This window comes from Monomorium pharaonis, chromosome 9, assembly GCF_013373865.1.
Source record: "Monomorium pharaonis isolate MP-MQ-018 chromosome 9, ASM1337386v2, whole genome shotgun sequence".
NCBI classification, from domain to species: domain Eukaryota; kingdom Metazoa; phylum Arthropoda; class Insecta; order Hymenoptera; family Formicidae; genus Monomorium; species Monomorium pharaonis.
In genome coordinates this window covers 6,920,338-6,946,246 of record NC_050475.1, presented here as the reverse complement: position 1 = coordinate 6,946,246, position 25,909 = coordinate 6,920,338, and the positions used below count along the sequence as shown (strand labels likewise).

General features: G+C 27.3%; 4 protein-coding genes across 4 annotated transcripts in view; 3 read left to right on the top strand and 1 right to left on the bottom strand.

Annotated features, from left to right (window-relative positions):
• Nucleotides 1–25,909, bottom strand: part of LOC105830687 (agrin) — a 569,188-nt gene that overhangs the window by 196,473 nt on the left and 346,806 nt on the right. The window lies entirely within an intron of this gene.
• LOC105830684 lies at nucleotides 3,033–5,777 on the top strand. The gene has a single exon (XM_036292180.1). It carries the CDS (start codon nucleotides 3,057–3,059, stop codon nucleotides 4,119–4,121), a length of 1,065 nt encoding a protein of 354 aa, XP_036148073.1. The 5' UTR covers nucleotides 3,033–3,056; the 3' UTR covers nucleotides 4,122–5,777.
• Nucleotides 16,705–20,252, top strand: LOC114254089 (putative gustatory receptor 28a). The gene is made up of 2 exons (XM_036292166.1): nucleotides 16,705–18,253; nucleotides 18,404–20,252. The coding sequence occupies exons 1-2, from the start codon at nucleotides 17,186–17,188 to the stop codon at nucleotides 18,629–18,631; spliced, it is 1,296 nt and encodes a 431-aa protein (XP_036148059.1). The 5' UTR covers nucleotides 16,705–17,185; the 3' UTR covers nucleotides 18,632–20,252.
• Nucleotides 20,394–22,093, top strand: LOC105828881. Its single transcript, XM_036292176.1, has one exon. The coding sequence runs from the start codon at nucleotides 20,973–20,975 to the stop codon at nucleotides 22,050–22,052; it is 1,080 nt and encodes a 359-aa protein (XP_036148069.1). The 5' UTR covers nucleotides 20,394–20,972; the 3' UTR covers nucleotides 22,053–22,093.

Sequence of the window (25,909 nt, the reverse complement as noted above, 5' to 3'; positions counted from 1 at the left end):
TAATTATAATCTACAATTAAAATTAATATTTTCTTATAAAGCTTCGGCAAATATGTTCAATTTATCATTGAAGTTCGAAAGATTTAAAAGGAAGAGAAAATTGAAAATATTGCAGTTATTCCGCGCTACAGATTTTGAATCGTTGATGTATCCTTGTATTATTTTTTGCCGCATTCTGGGTATATTTCCATACAAATTTAAGGCTTCAACCGTTCAGATTTGCAAGCCAAGTTTTTGTCTATCGTCTATCTTTATCTGCAGTTTTTGCGCTTATGAACTAATAAATCTGTATGCCATTAATATATCTAAAAATATTGCATTCAAAAGCATGCCCAGGACATTTGAACGCAACTGCTTTTACATTATCGGTGGTTTCATAGCAATCGCTACATTCGCTTTAAGTGGACAACGAATACATTTAATTCGGACCATACTGAAGCTCTCTTTGAGGTTACCCCCAGAATCATATCGTAATCTGTCTAAATTGATCCATACCAAGGACATTTTTGGATTCTTCTTTTTGGTGATACAATCATCGATATATTATTACAAAATGAAATTTGGCATCTTGCGCAAGATATTCATATTATACATCATTCTACTGGTGTTTCAAATGGATATGCTATACGTGAATTGTGTTTGCATATTAAAAGCTTGTTTCAAGCAAGTCAACGATAATTTGGCAGATCTGCAAAAATTTGTGAACAATGAGGTATACATTCTAAAGGGGATCTATCACGAGCAAGAAAATCCGTTTCTAATGATGGAACTCAAGGCTCTGAAAAAACAGCATCTAGCAATCAGCGACGCAGTACAGATGCTGAAAATGATTTTCAGTTTGCAACTTATTTCTACGATAGTTATGACCTTTGCTGAAATCACTTTCAATCTGTACTTTTACTTAATGCCAATAGAAGAAAAGTTTATAAGCAATCAGGAAAGACAAGTTTACTATGAATACTTCATCGCATCTGTAATATTTTACTTTACAAAAATAGTATTGATAGTATGGGCTTGTGAAACTGGCAAGAATCAAGGTGCTGAGATAATCACCACCGTTTTCGATGTGTATAATTGCTGCAGCAATAAGCAAATAAAATATGAGGTAAATTATAAAATGTATAACATTGTTTACACATTTTTCTAATAATGTCTTGCACACATATTAATATAATTATTAATATATTATTAGAGTTGTAACTATTCTTAATTATATAACTATTCTAAATTATATATTTTATTATTCGATGTTGCAGTTACGGCTATTTTCCCTGCAATTAATGCACCGTAAAAATATATTCTCCGCAAAAGGGGTTATTCTAGATGCTACACTTCTCACTGCTGTAAGTGATCGATCATTTGCTTTTGTTACATAAATGTAAATATATTTAGATTTATTTAGTGATTTTGTTTTTTTTTAGATGATGAGCAGCATTACCACCTATTTATTAATCTTGATACAATTTATGTTTATGTTGAATTCTTGCGGTGGAAAATTAGCAAGTAATCTACAATTAATATTATAAATTTAATTAAGAAGATATCAAGTAGAAAAAATAATAAATATTAAATATTTTTAATTTTATTATTTTTATTATCATTATAAGTACGTATATATACATATTTGTGTGTGTGTGTAAAATATCACTTTAGTCGTACTAAATACATCACAAAGTTTTAATTTTTAATCACTTTCATACATAATTACATATGTATAAATAATGCAATAAATTAACGCAATATAATAGTATAGTCTTATATTTGCACCGACTTGTTTCACTGAGAACTAAAAAGGGTACGTAATAAAAATCAAAACCATTTAATTTAATTAAAACATTACATGTAGTATATACAAAATTTACTAAGACAGTAACTAAATAGCAGTAGAGGCAACATGCATGTCCAAAATTAAAACATAAGGATTGCACAGATTTTTTTCATAACGCATAATAAATATAACGCACAAGAAAATTAACAAATCGGACCCTTTATTTCTATCTAACAAAAATAGACGATTCTGATTGTTTCTTCCATGCGTATTGCATTATGCATTATGCAAAAGTCTGTGGTCCTATCTTAAAACGCAAGTATCTTGAAGATGTCATTAAAACAGTTTTAATCCTATCGACATGATCGTCGATTATAATTAAAAGCTGTAAAATGTTTACATATTTTCAAACGTTGTCAGGTATGAAATACTCACTGTACATCGTTTGATAATGATATTCTAATTTTACAACTTTATTTTCTATTATATTATCAAACTTTATTTTCTATTATATTATCAAACTTTATTTAACCGTTGCTAAGATTATTAAAAGAAGAATGCAGAGCTTTGTGACTCTATTAAACACTAGTAACACTTTGTGGCTAATCGTTGTTGTACCAAAAAATGTAATAAATATTTTAAAAATATTTTCTATCCTGAATTTAAATACTCTTGAACAATGTGTTTTATGAGAAATACATTGCTAATGAGCATAGTAAATTTGCAAAATGACTTAACAAAGAACAATAGCAATAGCAGTAATAAATATGGATAATTCAATTACATTAATTAAAAAAAAATAAATATACGGTCGTACTATGCAAAGTTGATCAAATATTGATTAAAATAATTATTAATTTTATTTGAAAAAACTTTATTTTTCTTGACTTTATATCAGTTAGCAATATATATCTATTATAATTTGTACTTAATTACACATGAATCTAATAAAAGATATCTTATTTGATAATGGTTAGTTGTTTTGTACATAATTGAGATGTATAAGATAGTAAATTATACAGCAATTACATACAATTATTCTATGTACCCGTATGTTTTAGAAAAAAAAAAAAATGTATTAGTAGTTTTAAAATTAAACTCGCCAGGAGTAGATAATACAAGAAGTGTATATCATTTTACACATTCGCTGTAAAAATATAAAAAATTGTACTAAGAAAAAGAAATCTTATAGAAATATTAACACACTAAAGTGTATTGAAGTAATTAATATTTCATTGTTTATAATCTACAATGAAGATTACTGTCCTTTTATAATACTTCAATAAATATGTTCAAATCATCATTAAAGTTCCAAGAATTCAAAAGTAATAGAAAAGGAAACATATGGCAGCTATTCCATGCCACAGACTTTGAATCACTGATGTACCCTTGCTTTACATTTTGCCGCATTTTGGGATTATTTCCATACAAGATCAAAGCTTCAACCATCAAGACTTACAGACAAGATTGTTTTCTGTCAATTATCTTTATCTGCAGTTTCTGCATTTGTAAACTGATGATGCTTTTTGACGCGAATGCACCTGTAAAGAATATAACTAATAACACTCCTATGGAACTTTGGGATAATTGCTTCAACATTTTTAGCAATTTTATAGTAGTCGTCACATTCATTTTAATTAAGCCACGAATGCGTTTAATTCAACGTATACTGAAGCTCTCTTTAAGATTACCGTTGGAATCATATCAGAATCTATCTAGATTAATCCATGCCAAAGATATTTTGGGATTTCTCCTTCTAGCTGTCGTTTTGTTAATGTTTGTCATTGAGGCACCTTATGTTTTGGGATCTATTTACACACTATATGTCTGTTTAGTGATGTTTCAAATGGACATGCTGTATATGAATTGTGTTTGTGTATTAAAAGCATGTTTCAAACAAATCAATGACGATCTGGCGAACCTACGGGAATTTGTAGTGAATGATGAGTCATATATTCTGAGAAGAACGTATCATAAGCAGAAAAATCCATTCCCACTAATGGAAGTCAAAGCATTGAAGAAGCAACATTTAGTGATCAGCGATACAGTGCAGATGCTAAGCGTGATTTTTAGTTTGCAACTTCTTGCTAGTATAATCTTGACTTTCGTGCAGATCACTTTTGTACTATACTTCTACGTAAGGCATTGGAAAATTGGCATGTTAGTAAACAATTTAAACGATCAGAATTATGATTTAATTTTGATAATACTTATAATATATTATTCCGTAAAAATGATAATGATAATATGGGCTTGCGAGAGCGGCAAAAATCAAGCCATGGAAATCAACATCACCGTTCATAACGTACTTAATAATATCAACAATGAGGAAATAAAATACGAGGTAGATTAAAAATATGTATATACCTTATATATCTTACATATCTTAAACATTTGTACTTATATGTATATCTTTTAGATTATGTCCTACGTATATTAATGTCATTTTTAACATATTATCAGACCTATAATTTCTTGCAATTCTAAATTCATGAATTTTTTGATCTGATATTACAGTTGCATCTATTTGCCCTGCAATTAATGCATTGTAAGAATATATTTTCAGCAAAAGGAATTATTGTAGATGCTACGCTTCTCACTACTGTAAGTACAAGATCGTTTATTTTTGTTACGTAAATGTAACTATTGTTACTTTGTAATCTTGTTTTTTAGATGGTGGGTGCCATTACCACGTATCTATTAATATTAATGCAATTCTTATCCATGTTAAATTCTTGCAAGCAATTATTAATTAAGATGTAATCCAGTTAATATAAAGATACTAATTAAATTATGAAAAAATATTTAAAAATATAATAATAATCCATAACATAGAAAAATAATTAATTTAATGAAAACATTAGATGTAGTCATGTTCACAAAATACTATGGCAAATAGTAACCCGGATAATATAAACGTCTAAAAGACTAAAAACATTTTAATCTTTAAGATACTTTATGTTTAAACCGAGAGATGCATTCTTAAGGCGCACAGTAATTCTTAAAAAAAAAACTTTATAACCTAATAGCAATATTAAATAAAATAAAGTACTTATGTATTTTATGAAGTCATATTTGTAAGAAGGAGGAGGGTCGTTTGGATGTGGATACTCGATTTTCAGCACATTCACACTGGTAGTAACTATGTATGTTTAAGAAAAATGCTGCGTCGAGTTACAACCTTCTATGGACTGTACAGGCGCATTCGTCCGGTCCTCCAAAAACAAAAGACAATCTAACCCGCAGGAACGGCCAGCAATAGTCGCTCTAGAATGTTCTTAGATCCTCTTATATACTACTTTTTTTTTTAAATATCAAATACATCACAATGACAGAAAACTAAACATTTCATTTAAACTAAAAATTTATCTTTGTATTTCTGATATTGCTTTTATAGCACAATATTATAACTTTTCAAATTATAACTTTTCATTGACTTATATATGAATTTATAAGAAAAATCTGGTTAACGTGGTTTATTCGCTTTGTTACATAATCTAGATGTACAAGATAGTGAATTATAACGCAATAATTATATATATATATATATATATATATGTTTCGAAGTTGATTAAGTGGTTATTTCATGACTTTGCCGTATATATTTTGGGAATATTTTCATATAAGATAAATGCTTCAACTATTAATACTAAAGTAATGTAAATTAAAATAAAGTTTGGTTTTCTTGTGAATGCATATTAACCAGATACATATTTATTGTAATTTTAAACTTTATTACATAAACCTATAAAAGAGGTAAAAGATATCTTATCTGATAATGCTTATCCGTTTTGTACATAATCGACATATATAGGATAGTAAATTATACTGCAATTACATAAAATTGTTTTAGGTACACGTATGTTTTACAGAAAAACCATAGTTACTTCATAAACTAATATATTCCTTAGTCTTATTTTGCTGTCCAATGCAACAATTGTATTAGTAATTTTTAAATTAAACTTGCCAAAGAGTAGACTATACAAAAAGTTATATTTATAAAATTTAGTAGGAAAAGAAAACAGTATAAAAATATTAACACTGAAATATATTGACATAATTAATATTTCTTTGACTATATTTTACAACAAAGATTATTGTCTTTTTATAATACTTCAACAAACATGTTCAAATCATCATCGAAATTCCAACGATGCAAAAGTAAAAGAAAAGGAAATATATGGCAGTTGTTCCATGCTACAAACTTTGAATCATTGATGTACCCTTGCTTCACTTTTTGCCGCATTCTGGGAGTATTTCCACATAAGATTAAAGCTTCAACCATCAAGACCTATAAACAAGACTGTTTTCTATCAATTATATTTTTCTGCAGTTTCTGCATTTGTGGACTAATAATGCTTTATGGCACGAGTACATCTGAAACAAATACAACGAATAACACTGCCAAAAAAGTTTATGATAATTTTATTGTTATTTGTGGCACATTTATAGTAGTCATCACATTTATTTCAATTAAACCACGAATACGTTTAATTCAAAGCATAATGGAGCTCTCTTTAAGATTACCTTTGGAATCATATCAAAATCTATCTAGACTAATCCATGCCAAAGATATTTTGGGATTCTCCCTTTTAGTTGTCTTCACGGTGATGAGTGCCATTAAGGCACGTTATATAAGGCACATTTTGGAATCGATTTGCAGAATATATATTAATTTGTTGGTGTTTCAAATGGACATGTTATATATGAATTGTGTTTGTGTATTAAAAGCCTGTTTTAAACAAATCAATGACAATCTGGCAAACCTGCGAAAATTTGTAGTAAAAAATAAGCCATATATTTCGAGAAGAACCTATTACAAGCAAAGAAATCCATTCCCACTAATGCAAGTTAAAGCTTTCAAGAAGCAACATTTGGTGATCAGCGATACAGTGCACTTGCTAAGCGTGGTTTTTAGTTTGCAACTTCATGCTACTATAATTTTGACTTTCGTGCAAATTACTTTTGTACTATACTTCTACGTAAGATATTGGAAAATTGGCAAGGTAACGAACTTCAACGACCAATATTATAATATGCTTTTGGTAACGATTATAGGATATTATTCTATAAAACTGATAATGATAGTATGGGCTTGCGAAAGCGGCAAAAATCAGGCTACAGAGATCAACGTCACGGTTCACAACGTGCTTAATAGCATCAATGATGAAGAAATAAAATATGAGGTAGATTAAAAATATGTGACTTTGTGTACCTTATATAGTTATATATTTATATCTTATATACCTCTTGGATTATGTCCTACGTGTATCGATGTTATTTTTCATAACATATTATCAGACTTTGATCTTGCATGTCTAAATTGATAAATTTTTCGATCTGACGTTACAGTTACATTTATTTTCCTTGCAATTAATGCATTGTAAGAATATATTCTCAGCAAAAGGACTTATTATAGATGCTACGTTTCTCACTACTGTAAGTAATCGATCTCTTATTTTTGTTACGTAACTGTAAATATTGTTACTTTGTAATCTTGTTTTTTAGATAGTGGGTGCCATTACTACATATCTATTAATATTGATACAATTCTCGTCTATGTCAAATTCTTGCAAGTTATTATTAATTCAAATGTAATTCAATAATGTAAAAATACTAATTTAGTAATAAAAAAATATTTGTAAATATTATAATAACACAAAAAACAATTAATTTAATTAAAACATTATGTGTAGTACAATACATGTTCACAAAATACTATGGCCAATAACAGAGTTGGGAAATAACGGGTTACTTATAATGAGTTGTTACAATGTTACAGTTACAGTTACAGTAAGTAATGATTTAGCTTTGTTATACTTATAGCTTTTCTCCATCTATAATTGTAACTTAACTTAGATTTTTTTGTAATTAATAACTATTTTGATAGATAATTTAATAGTTATTAAAGTAAAAGTTTATTTTTCTTGATTGCATATCAACTAGATACATATTTATTGTAATTTTAAACTTAATTACATAAACCTAATATGAAAGATATAAAAGATATCTTATCCGATAATGCTTATCCATTTTGTACATAATCGACATGTATAGGATAGTAAATTATACTGCAATTACATAAAATTGTTTAAGATACACGTGTGTTTTGAACAGAAAAACCATAGTTACTTCATAAACTAATATATTCCTTAGTCCTATTTTGCTAGCCAATGCAACAATTGTATTAGTAATTTTAAAATTAAATTTATTTACCAAGGAGTGAACTATACAAAAAGTTAAATTTATAACAGTTAATAGAAAAAAAAAACAGTATAAAAATATTAACACTGAAGTGATTGACATAATTAATATTTCTTTGACTATATTTTACAACAAAGATTATTGTCTTTTTATAATATTTCAATAAACATGTTCAAATCATCATCGAAATTCCAACGATTCAAAAGTGAAAGAAAAGGAAATATATGGCAGTTATTCCATGCTACAAATTTTGAATCATTGATGTACCCTTGCTTCACTTTTTGCCGCATTCTGGGAGTATTTCCACATAAGATTAAAGCTTCAACCATCAAGACTTATAAACAAGACTGTTTTCTATCAATTATATTTTTCTGCAGTTTCTGCATTTGTGGACTAATAATGCTTTATGGCACGAGTACACCTCAAACAAATACAACGAATAACACTGCCAAAAAAGTTTATGATCATTTCTTTTTTATTTGTGGCAGTTTTATAGCAGTCGTCACATTCATTTTAATTAAGCCGCGAATACGTTTAATTCAAAGTATAATGGAGCTCTCTTTAAGATTACCTTTGGAATCATATAAAAATCTATCTAGACTAATTCATGTCAAAGATATTTTGGGATTCTCCCTTTTAGTTGTCTTCACGATGAGGAATGCCATTAAGGCACGTTATGTAAGGCACATTTTGGAATCGATTTGCAGAATATATATTAATTTGTTAATGTTTCAAATGGACATGTTATATATGAATTGTGTTTGTGTATTGAAAGCCTGTTTTAAACAAATCAATGACAATCTGGAAAACCTGCGAAAATTTGTAGTGAAAGATAAGCCATATATTTCGAGAAGAACCTATTACAAGCAAAGAAATCCATTCCCACTAATGCAAGTTAAAGCTTTCAAGAAGCAACATTTGGTGATCAGCGATACAGTGCACATGCTAAGCATGGTTTTTAGTTTGCAACTTTATGCTACTATAATTTTGACTTTCGTGCAAATTACTTTTGAATTATACTTTTACGTAAGACATTGGAAAATTGGTAATGTAACGAATTTCGACGACCAATATTATAATATGCGTTTGGTAACGATTATAGGATATTATTCTATAAAACTGATAATGATAGTATGGGCTTGCGAAAGCGGCAAAAATCAGGCTACAGAGATCAACGTCACGGTTCACAACGTACTTAATAGCATCAATGATGAAGAAATAAAATATGAGGTAGATTAAAAATATGTAACTTTGTGTATCTTATATACTTATATATTTGTATCTTATATATCTTTTGGATTATGTCCTACGTGTATTGATGTTATTTTTCATAACATATTATCAGACTTTGATCTACTTGCATATCTAAGTTGATAAATTTTTCGATCTGACGTTACAGTTACATTTATTTTCCTTGCAACTAATGCATTGTAAGAATATATTTTCAGCAAAAGGACTTATTATAGATGCTACATTTCTCACTACTGTAAGTAATCGATCTCTTATTTTTGTTACGTAACTGTAATTATTGTTACTTTGTAATCTTGTTTTTTAGATAGTGGGTGCCATTACTACGTATCTATTAATATTGATACAATTCTCGTCTATGTCAAATTCTTGCAAGTTATTATTAATTCAAATGTAATTCAATAATGTAAAAATACTAATTTAGTAATAAAAAAATATTTGTAAATATTATAATAACACAAAAACCAATTAATTTAATTAAAACATTATGTGTAGTACATGTTCACAAAATACTATGGCCATCAATAGCAGGGTTGCGAAGTAACGGGTTACTTGTAACAAGTTGTTACAAACTTACAGTTACAGTAACTAATGACTTAGTTTCGTTACTTTTCTCCATCTATTACTGTAACTTAGTTAGATTTTTTGGTAATTAAATAATAATCATTTTGATAGATACTTTAATAGTAAGTAAAGTAAAAGTTTGTTTTTCTTGACTGCATATCAACTATAGACAACATATTTATTGTAATTTTAAACTTAATTACATAAACCTAATATGAAAGATATAAAAGATATCTTATCCGATAATGCTTATCCGTTTTGTACGTAATTGACATGTATAAGATAGAAAATTATACTGCAATTACATAAAATTGTTCAAGGTACACGTGTGTTTTGAACAGAAAAACCATAGTTACTTCATAAACTAATATATTCCTTAGTCTTATTTTGCTATCCAATGCAACAATTGTATTAGAAGTTTTAAAATAAAACTTGCCAAGGAGTAAACTATATAAGAAGTTATATTTATAAACGTTAATAGGAAGAGAAAACAGTATAAAAATATTAACACTGAAGTGATTGACATAATTAATATTTCTTTGACTATTTTACAACAAAGATTATTGTCTTTTTATAATACTTCAATAAACATGTTCAAATCATCATCAAAGTTCCAACGATTCAAAAGTAAAAGAAAAGGAAATATATGGCAGTTGTTCCATGCTACAAACTTTGAATCATTGATGTACCCTTGCTTCACTTTTTGCCGCATTCTGGGAGTATTTCCACATAAGATTAAAGCTTCAACCATCAAGACTTATAAACAAGACTGTTTTCTATCAATTATATTTTTCTGCAGTTTCTGCATTTGTGGACTAATAATGCTTTATGGCACGAGTACACCTCAAACGAATACAACGAATAACACTGCCAAAAAAGTTTATAGTAATTTTATCGTTATTTGTGGCATATTTATAGTAGTCATCACATTCATTTTAATTAAGCCACGAATACGTTTAATTCAAAGAATAATGGAGCTCTCTTTAAGATTACCTTTGGAATCATATCAAAATTTATCTAGACTAATCCATGCCAAAGATATTTTGGGATTCTCCTTTTTAGTTGTCATCACGGTGATGAGTGCCATTAAGGCACGTTATAAAACGCACATTTTGGAATTGATTTGCAGAATATATGTTAATTGGTTGGTGTTTCAAATGGACATGTTATATATAAATTGTGTTTGTGTATTAAAAGTCTGCTTTAAACAAATCAATGACAATCTGGCAAACCTGCAAAAATTTGTAGTGAAAGATAAGCCATATATTTCGAGAAGAACCTATTACAAGCAAAGAAATCCATTCCCACTAATGCAAGTTAAAGCTTTCAAGAAGCAACATTTGGTGATCAGCGATACAGTGCACTTGCTAAGCATGGTTTTTAGTTTGCAACTTTATGCTACTATAATTTTGACTTTCGTGCAAATTACTTTTGTACTATACTTCTACGTAAGACATTGGAAAATTGGCAATCTATCGGACTTCAACGACCAATATTATAATATGCTTTTGGTAACGATTATAGGATATTATTCTATAAAACTGATAATGATAGTATGGGCTTGCGAAAGCGGCAAAAATCAGGCTACAGAGATCAACGTCACGGTTCACAACGTACTTAATAGCATCAATGATGAAGAAATAAAATATGAGGTAGATTAAAAATATGTGACTTTGTGTACCTTATATTGTTATATATTTGTATCTTATATACCTCTTGGATTATGTCCTACGTGTATCGATGTTATTTTTCATAACATATTATCAGACTTTGATCTACTTGCATGTCTAAATTGATAAATTTTTCGATCTGACGTTACAGTTACATTTATTTTCCTTGCAATTAATGCATTGTAAGAATATATTCTCAGCAAAAGGACTTATTATAGATGCTACCTTTCTCACTACTGTAAGTAATCGATCTCTTATTTTTGTTACGTAACTGTAATTATTGTTACTTTGTAATCTTGTTTTTTAGATAGTGGGTGCCATTACTACGTATCTATTAATATTGATACAATTCTCGTCTATGTCAAATTCTTGCAAGTTATTATTAATTCAAATGTAATTCAATAATGTAAAAATACTAATTTAGTAATAAAAAAATATTTGTAAATATTATAATAACACAAAAAACAATTAATTTAATTAAAACATTATGTGTAGTACAATACATGTTCACAAAATACTATGGTCAATAACAGAGTTGAGAAATAACGAGTTACTTATAATGAGTTGTTACAATGTTACAGTTACAGTTACAGTAAGTAATGATTTAGCTTTGTTATACTTATAGCTTTTCTCCATCTATAATTGTAACTTAACTTAGATTTTTTTGTAATTAATAACTATTTTGATAGATAATTTAATAGTTATTAAAGTAAAAGTTTATTTTTCTTGATTGCATATCAACTAGATACATATTTATTGTAATTTTAAACTTAATTACATAAACCTAATATGAAAGATATAAAAGATATATCTTATCCGATAATGCTTATCCGTTTTGTACGTAATCGACATGTAAGATAGAAAATTATACTGCAATTACATAAAATTGTTCAAGGTACACGTGTGTTTTAAATAAAAAAACCATAGTTACTTCATAAACTAATATATTCCTTAGTCCTATTTTGCTATCCAATGCAACAATTGTATTAGTATTTTAAAATTAAATTTGCCAAGGAGTGACCTATACAAGAAGTTAAATTTATAACAGTTAATAGGAAGAGAAAACAGTATAAAAATATTAACACTGAAGTGATTGACATAATTAATATTTCTTTGACTATATTTTACAACAAAGATTATTGTCTTTTTATAATACTTCAATAAACATGTTCAAATCATCATCGAAATTCCAACGATTCAAAAGTAAAAGAAAAGGAAACATATGGCAGTTATTCCATGCTACAAATTTTGAATCATTGATGTATCCTTGCTTCACTTTTTGCCGGATTCTGGGGATATTTCCACACAAGATCAAAGGTTCAATCATCAAGACTTATAAACTAAACTGTTTTCTATCAATTATATTTTTCTGTACTTTCTGCATTTGTGGACTAATAAAGCTTTGTGGCATAAGTGGGCCTAAAACAAATATAACTAATAATACTGCCATGGAATTTTGGGAAATTTGCTTCAATATTTGTGGCAGTTTTACAGTAATTGTCACGTTTATTTCAAGTAAGCCACGAATGTGTTTAATTCAAAGTATATTGAAGCTCTCTTTAAGATTACCGTTGGAATCATATCAGAATCTATCTAGATTAATCCATGCCAAAGATATTTTAGGAGTCTTCATTATAACTGTCATTATATTGATGATTTTCACTAAAGCACCTAATGTTCTGAAATCTATTTACGCACTATATGTCAGATTGTTGATGTTACAAATGAACATGTTATACATAAATTGTGTTTGTGTGTTAAAAGCCTGTTTTAAACAAATCAACGATAATCTGGTGAATCTGCCAAAATTTGTAGTGAATAATAAGCCATATATTCTGAGAAGAATGTCACACAAACAAACAAATCCATTCTCACTAATGCAAGTCAAAGCTTTGATGAAGCAACATTTAGTAATCAGCGATACAGTGCAGATGTTAAACGTGGTTTTTAGTTTGCAACTTCTTTCTAGTATAATTTTGATCTTCGTGGAGATTACTTTTGTTCTATACTTTTACGTAAAGTATTGGAAAATGGGCGACATATTAGTAAACTATTTAAACGACCATAATTATAATATGGTTATGATATTTAATATAACGTATAATTCTATGACAATAATATTTATAGTATGGGCTTGTGAAAGCAGCAAAAATCAGGCTGCAGAAATTAACATCACCGTTCATAATGTGCTTAACAACATCAACGATGAGGAAATAAAATACGAGGTAGATTAAAAATATGTAACTTTGTATACCTTTCATACATCTTATATATTTGTATCTTATATGTCTTTTAGATTACGTCCTACGTATATTAATTTAACATTTACCATATTATCAGACTCACAACTATTGTACTTGCATTTATACATTAATAAAATTTTCGATCTAACTTTACAGTTGCAATTATTTGCCCTGCAATTAATGCATTGTAAGAATACATTCTCAGCGAAAGGACTTATTGTAGATGCTAAGCTTCTTATTTCTGTAAGTAATCGATCTTTTATTTTTGTTACATAAGTAGTGTTGTAATTTTGTGATTTAAATTTTTAGATGTTGGATGCCATTACCATCTATCTATTAATATTGATACAATTTTCGTCTATGTCTTATTCTTGCAAATTATTATTAATTCAAATGTAATTCAATAATGTAAAAATACTAATTGAATAATAAAAAAATATTTATAAATATTATAATAATCAATAACACAAAAAACAATTAATTTAATTAAAACATTATGTGTAGTACATGTTCACAAAATACTATGGCCATCAATAGGAGAGTTGGGAAGTAACGGGTTACTTGTAACGAGTTGTTACGAACTTACAGTTACAAACTAATGACTTAGTTTCGTTACTTTTCTCTATCTATTACTGTAACTTAGTTAGATTTTTTTGGTAACTAAATAATAACTATTTTGATAGATACTTTAATAGTAATTAAAGTAAAAGTTTTTTTTTTTCTTGACTGCATATCAACTATAGACAACATATTTATTGTAATTTTAAACTTAATTACATAAACCTAATATAAAAGATATAAAAGATATATCTTATCCGATAATGCTTATCCGTTTTGTACGTAATCGACATGTAAGATAGAAAATTATACTGCAATTACATAAAATTGTTCAAGGTACACGTGTGTTTTGAATAAAAAAACCATAGTTACTTCATAAACTAATATATTCCTTAGTCCTATTTTGCTATCCAATGCAACAATGTATTAGTAGTTTTAACATTAAACTTACCAAGGAGTAGACTATACAAAAAGTTATATTTATAAAAGTTAATAGGAAGAGAAAACACAGTATAAAAATATTAACACTGAAATTTATTGACATAATTAATATTTCTTTGACTTTATTTTACAACAAAGATTGTCTTTTATAATACTTCAATGAACATGTTCAAATCATCATCGAAGTTCCAACGATTCAAAAGTAAAAGAAAAGGAAACATATGGCAGTTATTTCATGCTACAAATTTTGAATCATTGATGTATCCTTGCTTCACTTTTTGCTGGATTTTGGGGATATTTCCATACAAGATCAAAGGTTCAACAATCAAGACCTATAAACAAGATTGTTTTCTATCAATCATATTTTTCTGTACTTTCTGCATTTGTGGATTAATAAAGCTTTATCGTTGTGGCATGAGTGGGACTAAAACAAATATAACTAATAATACTCCCGTGGAATTTTGGGAAATTTGCTACAATATTTGTGGCAGTTTTACCGTAATTGTCACATTTATTTTAAGTAAGCCACGAATGCGTTTAATTCAAAATATATTGGAGCTCTCTTTAAGATTACCTTTAGAATCATATCAAAATCAATCTAGGCTAATCCATGCCAAAGATATTTTGGGATTTTTCATTATGGCTGTCCTTTGGGTGATGGTTGTCACTAAATATCCTAATGTTTTGAAAGCTACTTACGCAGTATATATCAGATTGTTGATGCTTCAAATGGACAGCTTATACATAAATTGTATTTGTGTGTTAAAGGCCTGCTTTAAACAAATCAACGATAATCTGGTGAATCTGCCAAAAGTGAATAATAAGCTATATATTCTGAGAAGAATGTATAACAAGCAAAGAAATTTATTATCACTAATGCAAGTCAAAGCTTTAATGAAGCAACATTTAGTAATCAGCGATACAGTGCAAATGTTAAATGTGGTTTTTAGTTTGCAACATCTTGCTAGTATAACTTTGATCTTCGTGGAAATTACTTTTTCACTATACCTCTACATAAGATATTGGAAAATGGGCGGCGTATTAGTAAACTATTTAAACGACCATAATTACGAAATAGGTTTGATAATTAATATAACGTATAATTCTATGAAAATAATAATGATAGTATGGGCTTGCGAAAGCAGCAAAAATCAGGCTACAGAAATTAATATCACCGTTCATAATGTGCTTAACAACATCAACGATAAGGAAATAAAAGACGAGGTAGATTAAAAATTAGTAACTTTGTATACCTTATATATCTTATATATTTATATCTTATATATCTTTTAGATTACGTCCTACGTATATTAGTATAATTTTTATCATATTATCAGACTTATAACTATTGTACTTGCATTTATAAATTAATACATTTTTCGATCTAACTTTACAGTTGCAATTATTTGCCCTGCAATTAATGCATTGTAAGAATACATTTTCAGCGAAAGGAATTATTGTAGATGCTAAGCTTCTTACTTCTGTAAGTAATTGATCTTTTATTTTTGTTACATAAACGTAGTTGTTGTAATTTTGTGATCTTATTTTTTAGATGTTGGGTGCCATTACCATGTATCTATTAATATTGATGCAATTTTTATCCATGTTGAATTCTTGCAAGCTATTATCAGTTAAGATGTAATCCCGTTAATATAAAAATACTAACTAAATAAAAAAAATATTTAAATATTTAATAATAATCAATAAAATAAAAAGCAATTAATTTTATTCAAGCATAATGTGTAGTACTTATTCGCAAATTACTGTGGCAAATAGTAACTCCGATAACATGAATGTCTAAAAGCCTGAAGACACCTTAATCTTTAAGATACCTCATGTTTGAATCGAGAGATGCATTATTAAAGAGCATAGTAAATCTAAAAAAGATTGTATAACCTAATAGCAATATTAAATAAAATAAAGTATTTTCTGTATTTACTTATGTATTTTATCAAATCCTATTTTTAAAAAATATCAAATACATTATAATGACAGAAAACTAGTCATTTTATTTAAAATATAAACTTGTTTATTAAAATAAAAAATTTCTAATTTTGTTACAGTACAATATTATAACTTTTTACTGACTTATATATAAATTCATAAAAAATATCTTGATAACAATTGTTCGCTTTGTACATAATCTAGATGCACAAGATAGTGAATTATATAACATAGTAATTATATATTAATATTTTATACATGTTTCGAAAGTGATTAAGTGAAAAGCCATGGTTATTTCATGAGTAACATATTTCTTAGTGGTTGTTTCACTAAACAATGTGGAAGTATTAAAATTAAACTCGTCAGTCGTGGATAAACTGCGAGAAGTTACGTTGGTTTTACGTATCCGCAATAGAAATACGAAAAAATTATCCTTAAAAAAGAAATTATTGTAAATACATTGAAGTGTATTGATAATGTAATTACTATTTGCTTGATTATAATTACTACCAAGATTGCCGTTCTCTTATAATGCAACGATAAACATGTTCAAATCATCAAAATACCAAAGATTCAAAGGAAAAAGCAAATGGAATATATGGCAATTATTCCGTGCCACGAATTTTGAATCACTGATGTATCCTTGCTTCACTTTTTGCCGTATTTTGGGAATATTTCCATACAAGATCAACGTTTCAACCATCAAGATTTATAAACCATACTATATTTTATCGACTATCATTATTTGTGTCTTTTGCGTTTGTGAATTAATCAGTCTCTATAAAATCAATGTTTCTAAAAATATAATGTATCTGAATGAACCTAAGAAGTTTCAAAATAACTGCTTCTTCATTTTCGGTGGTTTTATAACAATCTTTACGTTCATTTTATGTAAACCACGAATGCGTTTAATTCAAACTATATTAGAACTCTCTTTGAAATTACCTCCGGAATCATATCAGGACCTATCCAGATTAATTCATGCTAAAGATATATTTGGATTTTTCATTATAGTTCTCAGCATATTTTTGGAAGAATCGATACTTTATTTCAGAGTACAATATGACATTTTACAAGAGATTTTCGCACTATACATCGTTTTATTGGTGTTTCAAATGGATATGCTGTACGTAAATTGTGTTTGTGTATTAAAAGCTTGTTTCAAACAAATCAACGATAATGTGGCGAATCTAGGAAAATGTGTGGTAAACGATAAGCCATATATTCGTAAGCGAACTTATTGTAAGGAAAAAAATTTATTTCTCCTAATGAAACTCAAAGCTTTGGAAAAGCAACATTTGATGATCAGCGACACAGTGCAAATGCTAAACATGATTTTTAGTTTGCAACTTCTTGCTACTATAACTATAACTTTTGTCGAAGTCACTTTCGTATTATATTTCTATATAATACAGTGGAAAATTGACGTATTAGTAAACTATTTAAACAATCAGATTTATGACCTATTCTTGCTACTACTTATGATATATTATTCTATAAAAATGATAATGATAGTATGGGCTTGTGAAACTGGCAAGACTCAAGCCACAGAAATCAACACCACTGTTCATAACTTGCTAAACAACACCAGCGATAAGCATATAAAATGCGAGGTAGATTAAAAAATATACTTAGTTTGCATATCTTATACATTTTTTGATTATGTTTTACATATACTAATCCAAATTTTAATATATTGAGTTATCAAACTCTTAATTATATAAACTTTTATCATTGATACAATTTTTGTCCTGACATTGCAGTTGCAGCTATTTTCCTTACAATTAATGCATCATAAAAATGTATTTTCTGCAAAAGGGCTTATTGTGGATGCTACTCTTCTTACTGATGTAAATAAGCGATTATTCGTTACGTTAAATGTAATTATGTTTCACTTCATTTTGTGTTCTTGTTTTTCAGATGGTGGGTGGAATTACCAGATATTTATTTATCTTGATACAATTTTTATTCATGACAAACTCTTGTGGTGAAAAAGGTATACTAAATACAGATATAATCTAGTTAATACACAGATGTTAAGTAGAGAAAAAAATATTTTAAATATTAAATGTATTTATTTGTATCATTATAAGAGTAGATATTATTCTCATAATTACTTTCCATACTTTTTCTTTATTCTATACATGTGTTATATTATGTATGTACATATTGCGCGCGCGCATGCAATATAGACACAGATATTTGAATCTCACATACATGTTAATTAGTCAGTTACAATTGTGATGTGTTTTATTTATTTAGAATAATTTATTTAGAGGTTATTTAATCAATATTAAAATAATTAACATACATAATATTTGATTTCATGTAAATTATAATGTTGGATTCTTTAAATATGACAAAATCTAACAATATATATAACAATATTTAAATGTTTAATTATTTTTTGTTATAATTAGTACACAATGTAGTAAGGTGCCACAAAGTTAAATGTCAAAATTTCGAAAATAAAGGGGTAAGGAGTAAACTACAAAAATGTCTTTTAGTAATTTCCTCGTTTTTATTTCGTTCTGGAGAGAATCGGAAAAAAAGAAAAACAGAAATACTTTTACTTTTTCAGTTATTTGCTATTCCATATATTTATTTATTTATATTGTTACTTCTTTAGAAAAAGTATTGTTGAGAATGTTGGCTTCTTGCAGCAATCCAAGCATTATATGTAACACTATCTTTTCATATTGCCAAACACTATAGTTTCAAAGGGTATAAAATTCATTACACATATGTTTCATAATTGTATCATAAATTTTAGCAATTAGTGTCTTCGGTTATTTCATAAATAACAACTTATTTCCATAAAAATATGTGCACTACATTTATAGGAGAAATAATTGTTAACCAGAGATTATAATTGTAGTACAAATTCTATGTAAATAAATAATAAAAAAATATTTAAAAAATAAAAACTTCGTTCTCTTTTATGATTTTTTCCAAAATAAAGCAAAAGCAAAAAATGTCCAAAAAATTTTTTTCTTAGTCAATTTTCTACATACTTCTGAAGTTTTGGCATTTAATTTTGGGACACTTTGTACATAGATTCAAATATTAATAAGTTCTATGTAAAATTAATCTTTAATGTATCAAAATATAATATATATATATATATATATATTTAATTCTTTCTTGAATAAGAAATTTTAATTTACTACTAACTGCTGAGCAGCATGTCATTTATTAACTTTAGCATATACAATATAAAGATAAAGATAAGATTACCTGTTCGATTTACAATGGATCTTACAATTAGTAATAAATATAATCTTAGATTCGAATTATTACTAAGGCAGCAACCGAGACAATATGCGCGTTCAAAACTAAAGCATAAGACATCTTAAAGATGTTATGAAGATATCTTTAGATATCTTTGTTTTAAATCTTTTAATCCGATTATAGTCAAAAGTTTACATATTTCTAAACATTTAGTTAGAAATATTCACTATACCTTGTTTGACGATGATATTCTATCTTATAACTTTTGTTCCTATTATCAACTTTAGTCGGCCATTGCTGTAACTATTAGAAAAAAAGAATATAGCTTAGTGACTGAAGAATGCCGAACACTTTGTGGTTAACCATCGTCTTACCAAAAAATTAAAAAAATATTTTTAAAATTATTTCCACCCCGATTTTGAATACACTCAAATATTGTTATATGTGAGGTGTAATAAATATAGTAAATCTAAAAAAAAGACTTGACAATGAACACAACAGCAATAAATATTAAAAATTCAATTGCTTTGTATAACTGCTTCAAATAATTGTACTGTCGTACTATAGTCGTACTATATAAAGTTTATCAAATATTAATTAAAATAATTATTAATGTAATTTAAAGTAAAAGTTTGTTTTTCTTGACTGCACATTGGATAGATACATATTAATTGTAATTTTATATTTAATTATACATGAACCTAATATAAAAGATATAAAAGATATCTTAGCGGATAATGCTTATTCGTTTTGTACATATTCGTGATACGCAAGATAGCAAATTATACAGCAATTACACATAACTATTCAATGTATGTTTCGAAGAAGAAAGCTGTAGTTATTTCATGATATGTGGACTAACATATTCTTTAGCTTCATTTTAATGTACAATGCAAAAATTGTGTTAGTAGTTTTAAAGTTAAACCAGGAGTAGACAGTACGATAAGTTTATGTCATTTTACGTATTTGCTGTGAAAATATAAAAATTATATTAAGAAGGAAAAATCTTTTAAATACATTAACACTGAAATGTATTGATAAATTAATTATTATTATAATCTACAATAAAAATTATTGTGCTCTTGTAATACTTTGGTAAATATGTTCAAATCATCATCGAAGTTTCAAAGAGTCAAACATAAAAGAAAAGAAAACATATGGCAGCTATTTCATGCCACGGATTTTGAATCACTAATGTATCCTTGCTTCACTTTTTGTCGCATTCTGGGGATATTTCCATGCAAGATCAAAGCTTCAACCATCAAAACTTATAAACAAGGCCCTTTTCGGTCAATTGCCTTTACTTGCAGTTTCTGCATTTGTGAACTAATAGCGGGTTATGTCATAAGTGGACTTAAAATGAATACACATGATAATACTCCCATGGAACTTTGGAGTGATTGCTTCTACATTTTAAGCAGTTTTATAGTAGTCGTCACATTTATTTTAAGTAAGTCACGAATGCGTTTAATTCAAACTTTACTGGAACTTTCTTTAAGATTACCCTTGAAATCATATCAGAATCTATCTAGACTAATCCATGTCAAAGATATTTTGGGATTCTTTATTGCAGTCGGCATAGTATTGATGATGGCCATCAAGTCACGTTATCCTTTGATATACATTAACGTATTATATATCAACTTGTTTACGTTTCAAATGGACATGCTATATATGAATTGTGTTTGTGTATTAAAAGCTTGTTTCAAGCAAGTCAACGACAATCTGGCAAATCTGCAAAAATTTGTAGTGAATGATAAACCATATGTTCTGAGGAGAACGTATCACAAGGAAAGAAATCTATTCCTGCTAATGGAAATCAAAGCTTTGAAGAAGCAACATTTGGTGATCAGCGATACAGTGCAGATGCTAAACATGATTTTTAGTTTGCAACTTCTTACTACTATAACTATGGCTTTCGTGCACGTCACTTTTATACTATACTTCTACTTAAGACACTGGAAAATTGGCATGGTAACAGATAATCTTGATGATCAGAATTATGATACGACTTGTATAATCATTATAATATATCATTCTATAAAACTGATAATGATAGTATGGACTTGCGAGAGCGGCAAAAATCAAGCTGCAGAGATCAACATCACCGTTCATAACGTGCTTAATAGCAGCAGGAATGAGGAAATAAAATACGAGGTAGTTTTAAAATATATAACTTAGTTTGTATATCTCATCTTATATCTTATACATATATTTGTATTTTATAAATATCTTTTAGATTATGTATATTAATATAATTTTTAAAATATCAGTCATATAACTATTTACAATTTTAAATTGATGAATTTTTTAATCTGACGTTACAGTTGCAACTATTTTCCTTGCAATTAATGCATTGTAAGAATATATTCTCAGCAAAAGCAATTATTGTGGATGCTACACTTCTCGCTACTGTAAGTCATCGATTATTTGTTTTTGTTACACAGATATTAATTAATTTTATTAGTGATATACAGTAATTAATTTTATTTTGTGATCGTGTTTTTTTAGATGGTAGATGTCATTACTACATATCTAGTAATCTTGATGCAATTCTTGTCCATGTTGTATTCTTGCAAACTATTATCAATTCAGATGTAATCTATTTAATATGAAGATACTGATTAAATAATGAAAATATTTTAAAATAAAATAATAACTAATAAAAATATAAAAAGCTATTAATTTAATTAAAATATTATATGTAGTATATATCGCAAAATGCTATAGCAAATAGTAACCCGGATAACATAAACATCTGAAATCAAGATTAAAGACATTAAATCTTTAAGATATCTTATGTTTAAACCGATTTTAACTACATTTACACATCATGAGGGAAGGATTATTAATGAGCATAATAATCTAAAAAAAGATTTTATATAATAACTCTCACAGCAGTATTAAATATGAAATGCAAATACTTATGTATTTAATCAAACCGTATTGCAAAAATCAAATACATTGTAATGGCTAAGAAAGTGATTATTTTATTAAATATAAAAATTTGTCTTTTTGTTTTTTTGTAACAGCACAATATTAGACCTTTTTACTGATTTTTATAAATATATATGAAGTTAATAACATCTTTAAAATTTTTACCTCTGTTTTGAATACACTCGGATAATGTGCTGTTTGGGAAATGCATTACTAACAAATGACAAATAAATTTGAAAAAAGACTTTACAATGAAAGCAAGTATTTAAAAGTAATTAAGTATTTGAATTATATATTAAATATGGAAAATCCAAATATTTAATTGTTTAAAAAATAGTACCGTTGCACTATATAAAATCTATATAGTGCAACGTTACTATATAATTTACTACTAAATTACCGAATTACTAAATTACCAAATATTTAAGAAAAGGACTATTAATTTCACTTAAAGTAAAAGTTTGCTTTTCCCGACTTCATGTCAATTAAATGTATATTTATTATAATTTTTTATTTAATTATATATGAATTTATAATAAAAGGTATCTTGATAGTGCTTATTGTTATATTGAAGATGTGTAAGATAGTTAATTATATAGCAATTACAGAAAATTATTCTATGTACGTTTTGAAGTGATAAGAAAAAAGCCACTTACTTCATGACTAATATATTTCTGAGTCTTATTTTGTTATACAATGCAAAAATTGTTAGTAGTTTTAAAATTAAACTCGCTAGGAGTGGACAGTAGAAGAAATTTATAACGTTTTACACTTTTGCTGTGAAAATATTAGAAAGTATACTAAGAAGAGAAAATACACATGTCGTAAACATTAAAGTCGATTGACGTTATTAATATTTCTTTGATAATAATTAACAATAAAAATTATTGTTCTTTTTTAATATTTTGGTTAACATGTTCAAATCATCGCCAAAGTTTCAAAGATTCAAGAGTAAAATAAAAAAAAATATATGGCAACTATTCCGTGCTACGAATTTTGAATCACTAATGTATCCTTGCTTCACTCTTTGCCGTATTCTGGGAGTATTTCCATACAAGATTAAGGCTTCAACCATCAAGATTTACAAACTATACTATTTTCTATCGATCATCTTTATTTGTAGTTTCTGCATTTATGAACTAATATTTCTTTATGACCTTAATGTATATAATCGTAATTTGATAGAAAGCATACCTACAAATCTTCATTATAATTGCTTCCACATTTGCGGCAGTTTTATAGTAGTTGTCACATTTATTTTACATAAACCACGAATGCGTTTAATTCAAACTATAATGGAGCTCTCTTTGAGATTACCTTCCGAATCATATCAAAATTTATCTAGACTAATTCATACCAAGGACATTTTGGGATTCCTCATTATAGTTGTGGAAGAGTCAATACTTTTCTCCAGATCACCATCGGAAACTCTACGAAAGATTTGCGCACTATATATCGATCTATTAATTTTTCAAATGGATATGTTATACATGAATTGTGTTTGTGTATTAAAAGCTTGTTTCAAGCAAATCAACGACAATCTAGCAAATCTGAGAAAATTTGTGAACTATGAGCCATATATTCTGAGAGGAACTTATCACAAACAAAAAAATCCATTTCTGCTAATAGAACTCAAAGCTTTGAAAAAGCAACACTTGATGATCAGCGACACAGTGCTGGTGCTAAACATGATTTTTAGTTTGCAACTCCTAACTAGTATAGTTATGACTTTCATCGAAGTCACTTTCATACTATACTGCTACGTAATGCATTGGGAAATTGGCATGTTAATAAACATTTTCAGCGATGACGTTTATGATCTACATTTAATAGCGATTATGGCATATTATGTTATAAAAACGGTACTGATAGTATGGGCTTGCGAAACCAGCAAGAATCAAGCTACCGAAATCAATACCACAATTCACAACGTGCTTAATAACACCAACAATGAACAAATAAAATTCGAGGTAGATAAGAAAATACATAACTTGATTTGCATATCTTATATATTTCTTTGATTATATTCTGTTATATTAATGCAATTTTTTATATATTGTTGAACTTATAACTATCTTCAATTTTATATTGATACATTTTTTTATCTAACGTTACAGTTGCAATTATTTTCCCTGCAATTAATGCATCGTAAAAATATATTCTCTATAAAATGGTTTACTATAGATGCTAGGCTTCTCACTGCTGTAAGTAATCGATTATTTGTTTTTGTTACATAAATATAATCATCTTTATTTTGTGATCTTGTTTTTTAGATGGTGGGTAGTATTATCACGTACCTATTAATTTTGATACAATTCTTGTTGATATCACATTCTTGCGGTGAAAAATCTATGATGAATTTAAATGTATTATAATTAATTAAGATGTCAAATTGAATAAAAAGAAGGTATTTTAAAAGAAAATAATAAGCAAATATAAAAACCAATTAATTTAATTAAACAATTACAATGCTTATATGTAGTACTGGTTCACAAAATACTATGGCAAATAACAACCCGGATAATATAAACATAACTCCAAAATCAAGACTAATATATCTTAATCTTTAAAATAACTATTGATTTTGAATACATTTAAATATTGCGTTGGGAGGTATTATTGTTAATAAGCATAGTAAATTTAAAATAAAACCTTATAATGAGTTTAACAGCAACATTAAATATATAAAATGAAAGTACTTATTATATTTTATCAAGCCATATTTATTATAAAAAACTTATGAAATACATTATAATGCTGATCACTTTATTTAAAATAAAAACCTTTTTTAATTTTTAACTTATAACAGTGCAATATTATTTTTATTTATTTATATATAAATTCAACAAAAAATTACAAAATATCTTGATAACATTTATAAACTTTGTAATATAGATGCAAAAGATAATGAATATACAACGCAGTAATTTAATATTAACTATATATTAATACTTTATATATGTTTCGAAGGCGATTAAGCAGGGAGCCATTACTTCATGACTAAAATATTTCTGAGTCCTGTTTCGCTAAACGATGCAGAAAATTGTTTGAAATATTGAAATTAAACTCGCCAGTCATTAGATAGATCCAAAGATTATGTC

What these genes read in the sequence shown, in the direction of transcription:
- LOC105830684 (XM_036292180.1), top strand. Translation starts at nt 3,057, where the DNA reads ATGTTCAAATCATCATTAAAGTTCCAAGAATTCAAAAGTAATAGAAAA.
- LOC114254089 (XM_036292166.1), top strand. Translation starts at nt 17,186, where the DNA reads ATGTTCAAATCATCAAAATACCAAAGATTCAAAGGAAAAAGCAAATGG. An exon ending in ATAAGCATATAAAATGCGAG is followed by an intron (nt 18,254 to 18,403) that starts GTAGATTAAAAA and finishes CTGACATTGCAG; the next exon opens with TTGCAGCTATTTTCCTTACA.
- LOC105828881 (XM_036292176.1), top strand. Translation starts at nt 20,973, where the DNA reads ATGTTCAAATCATCATCGAAGTTTCAAAGAGTCAAACATAAAAGAAAA.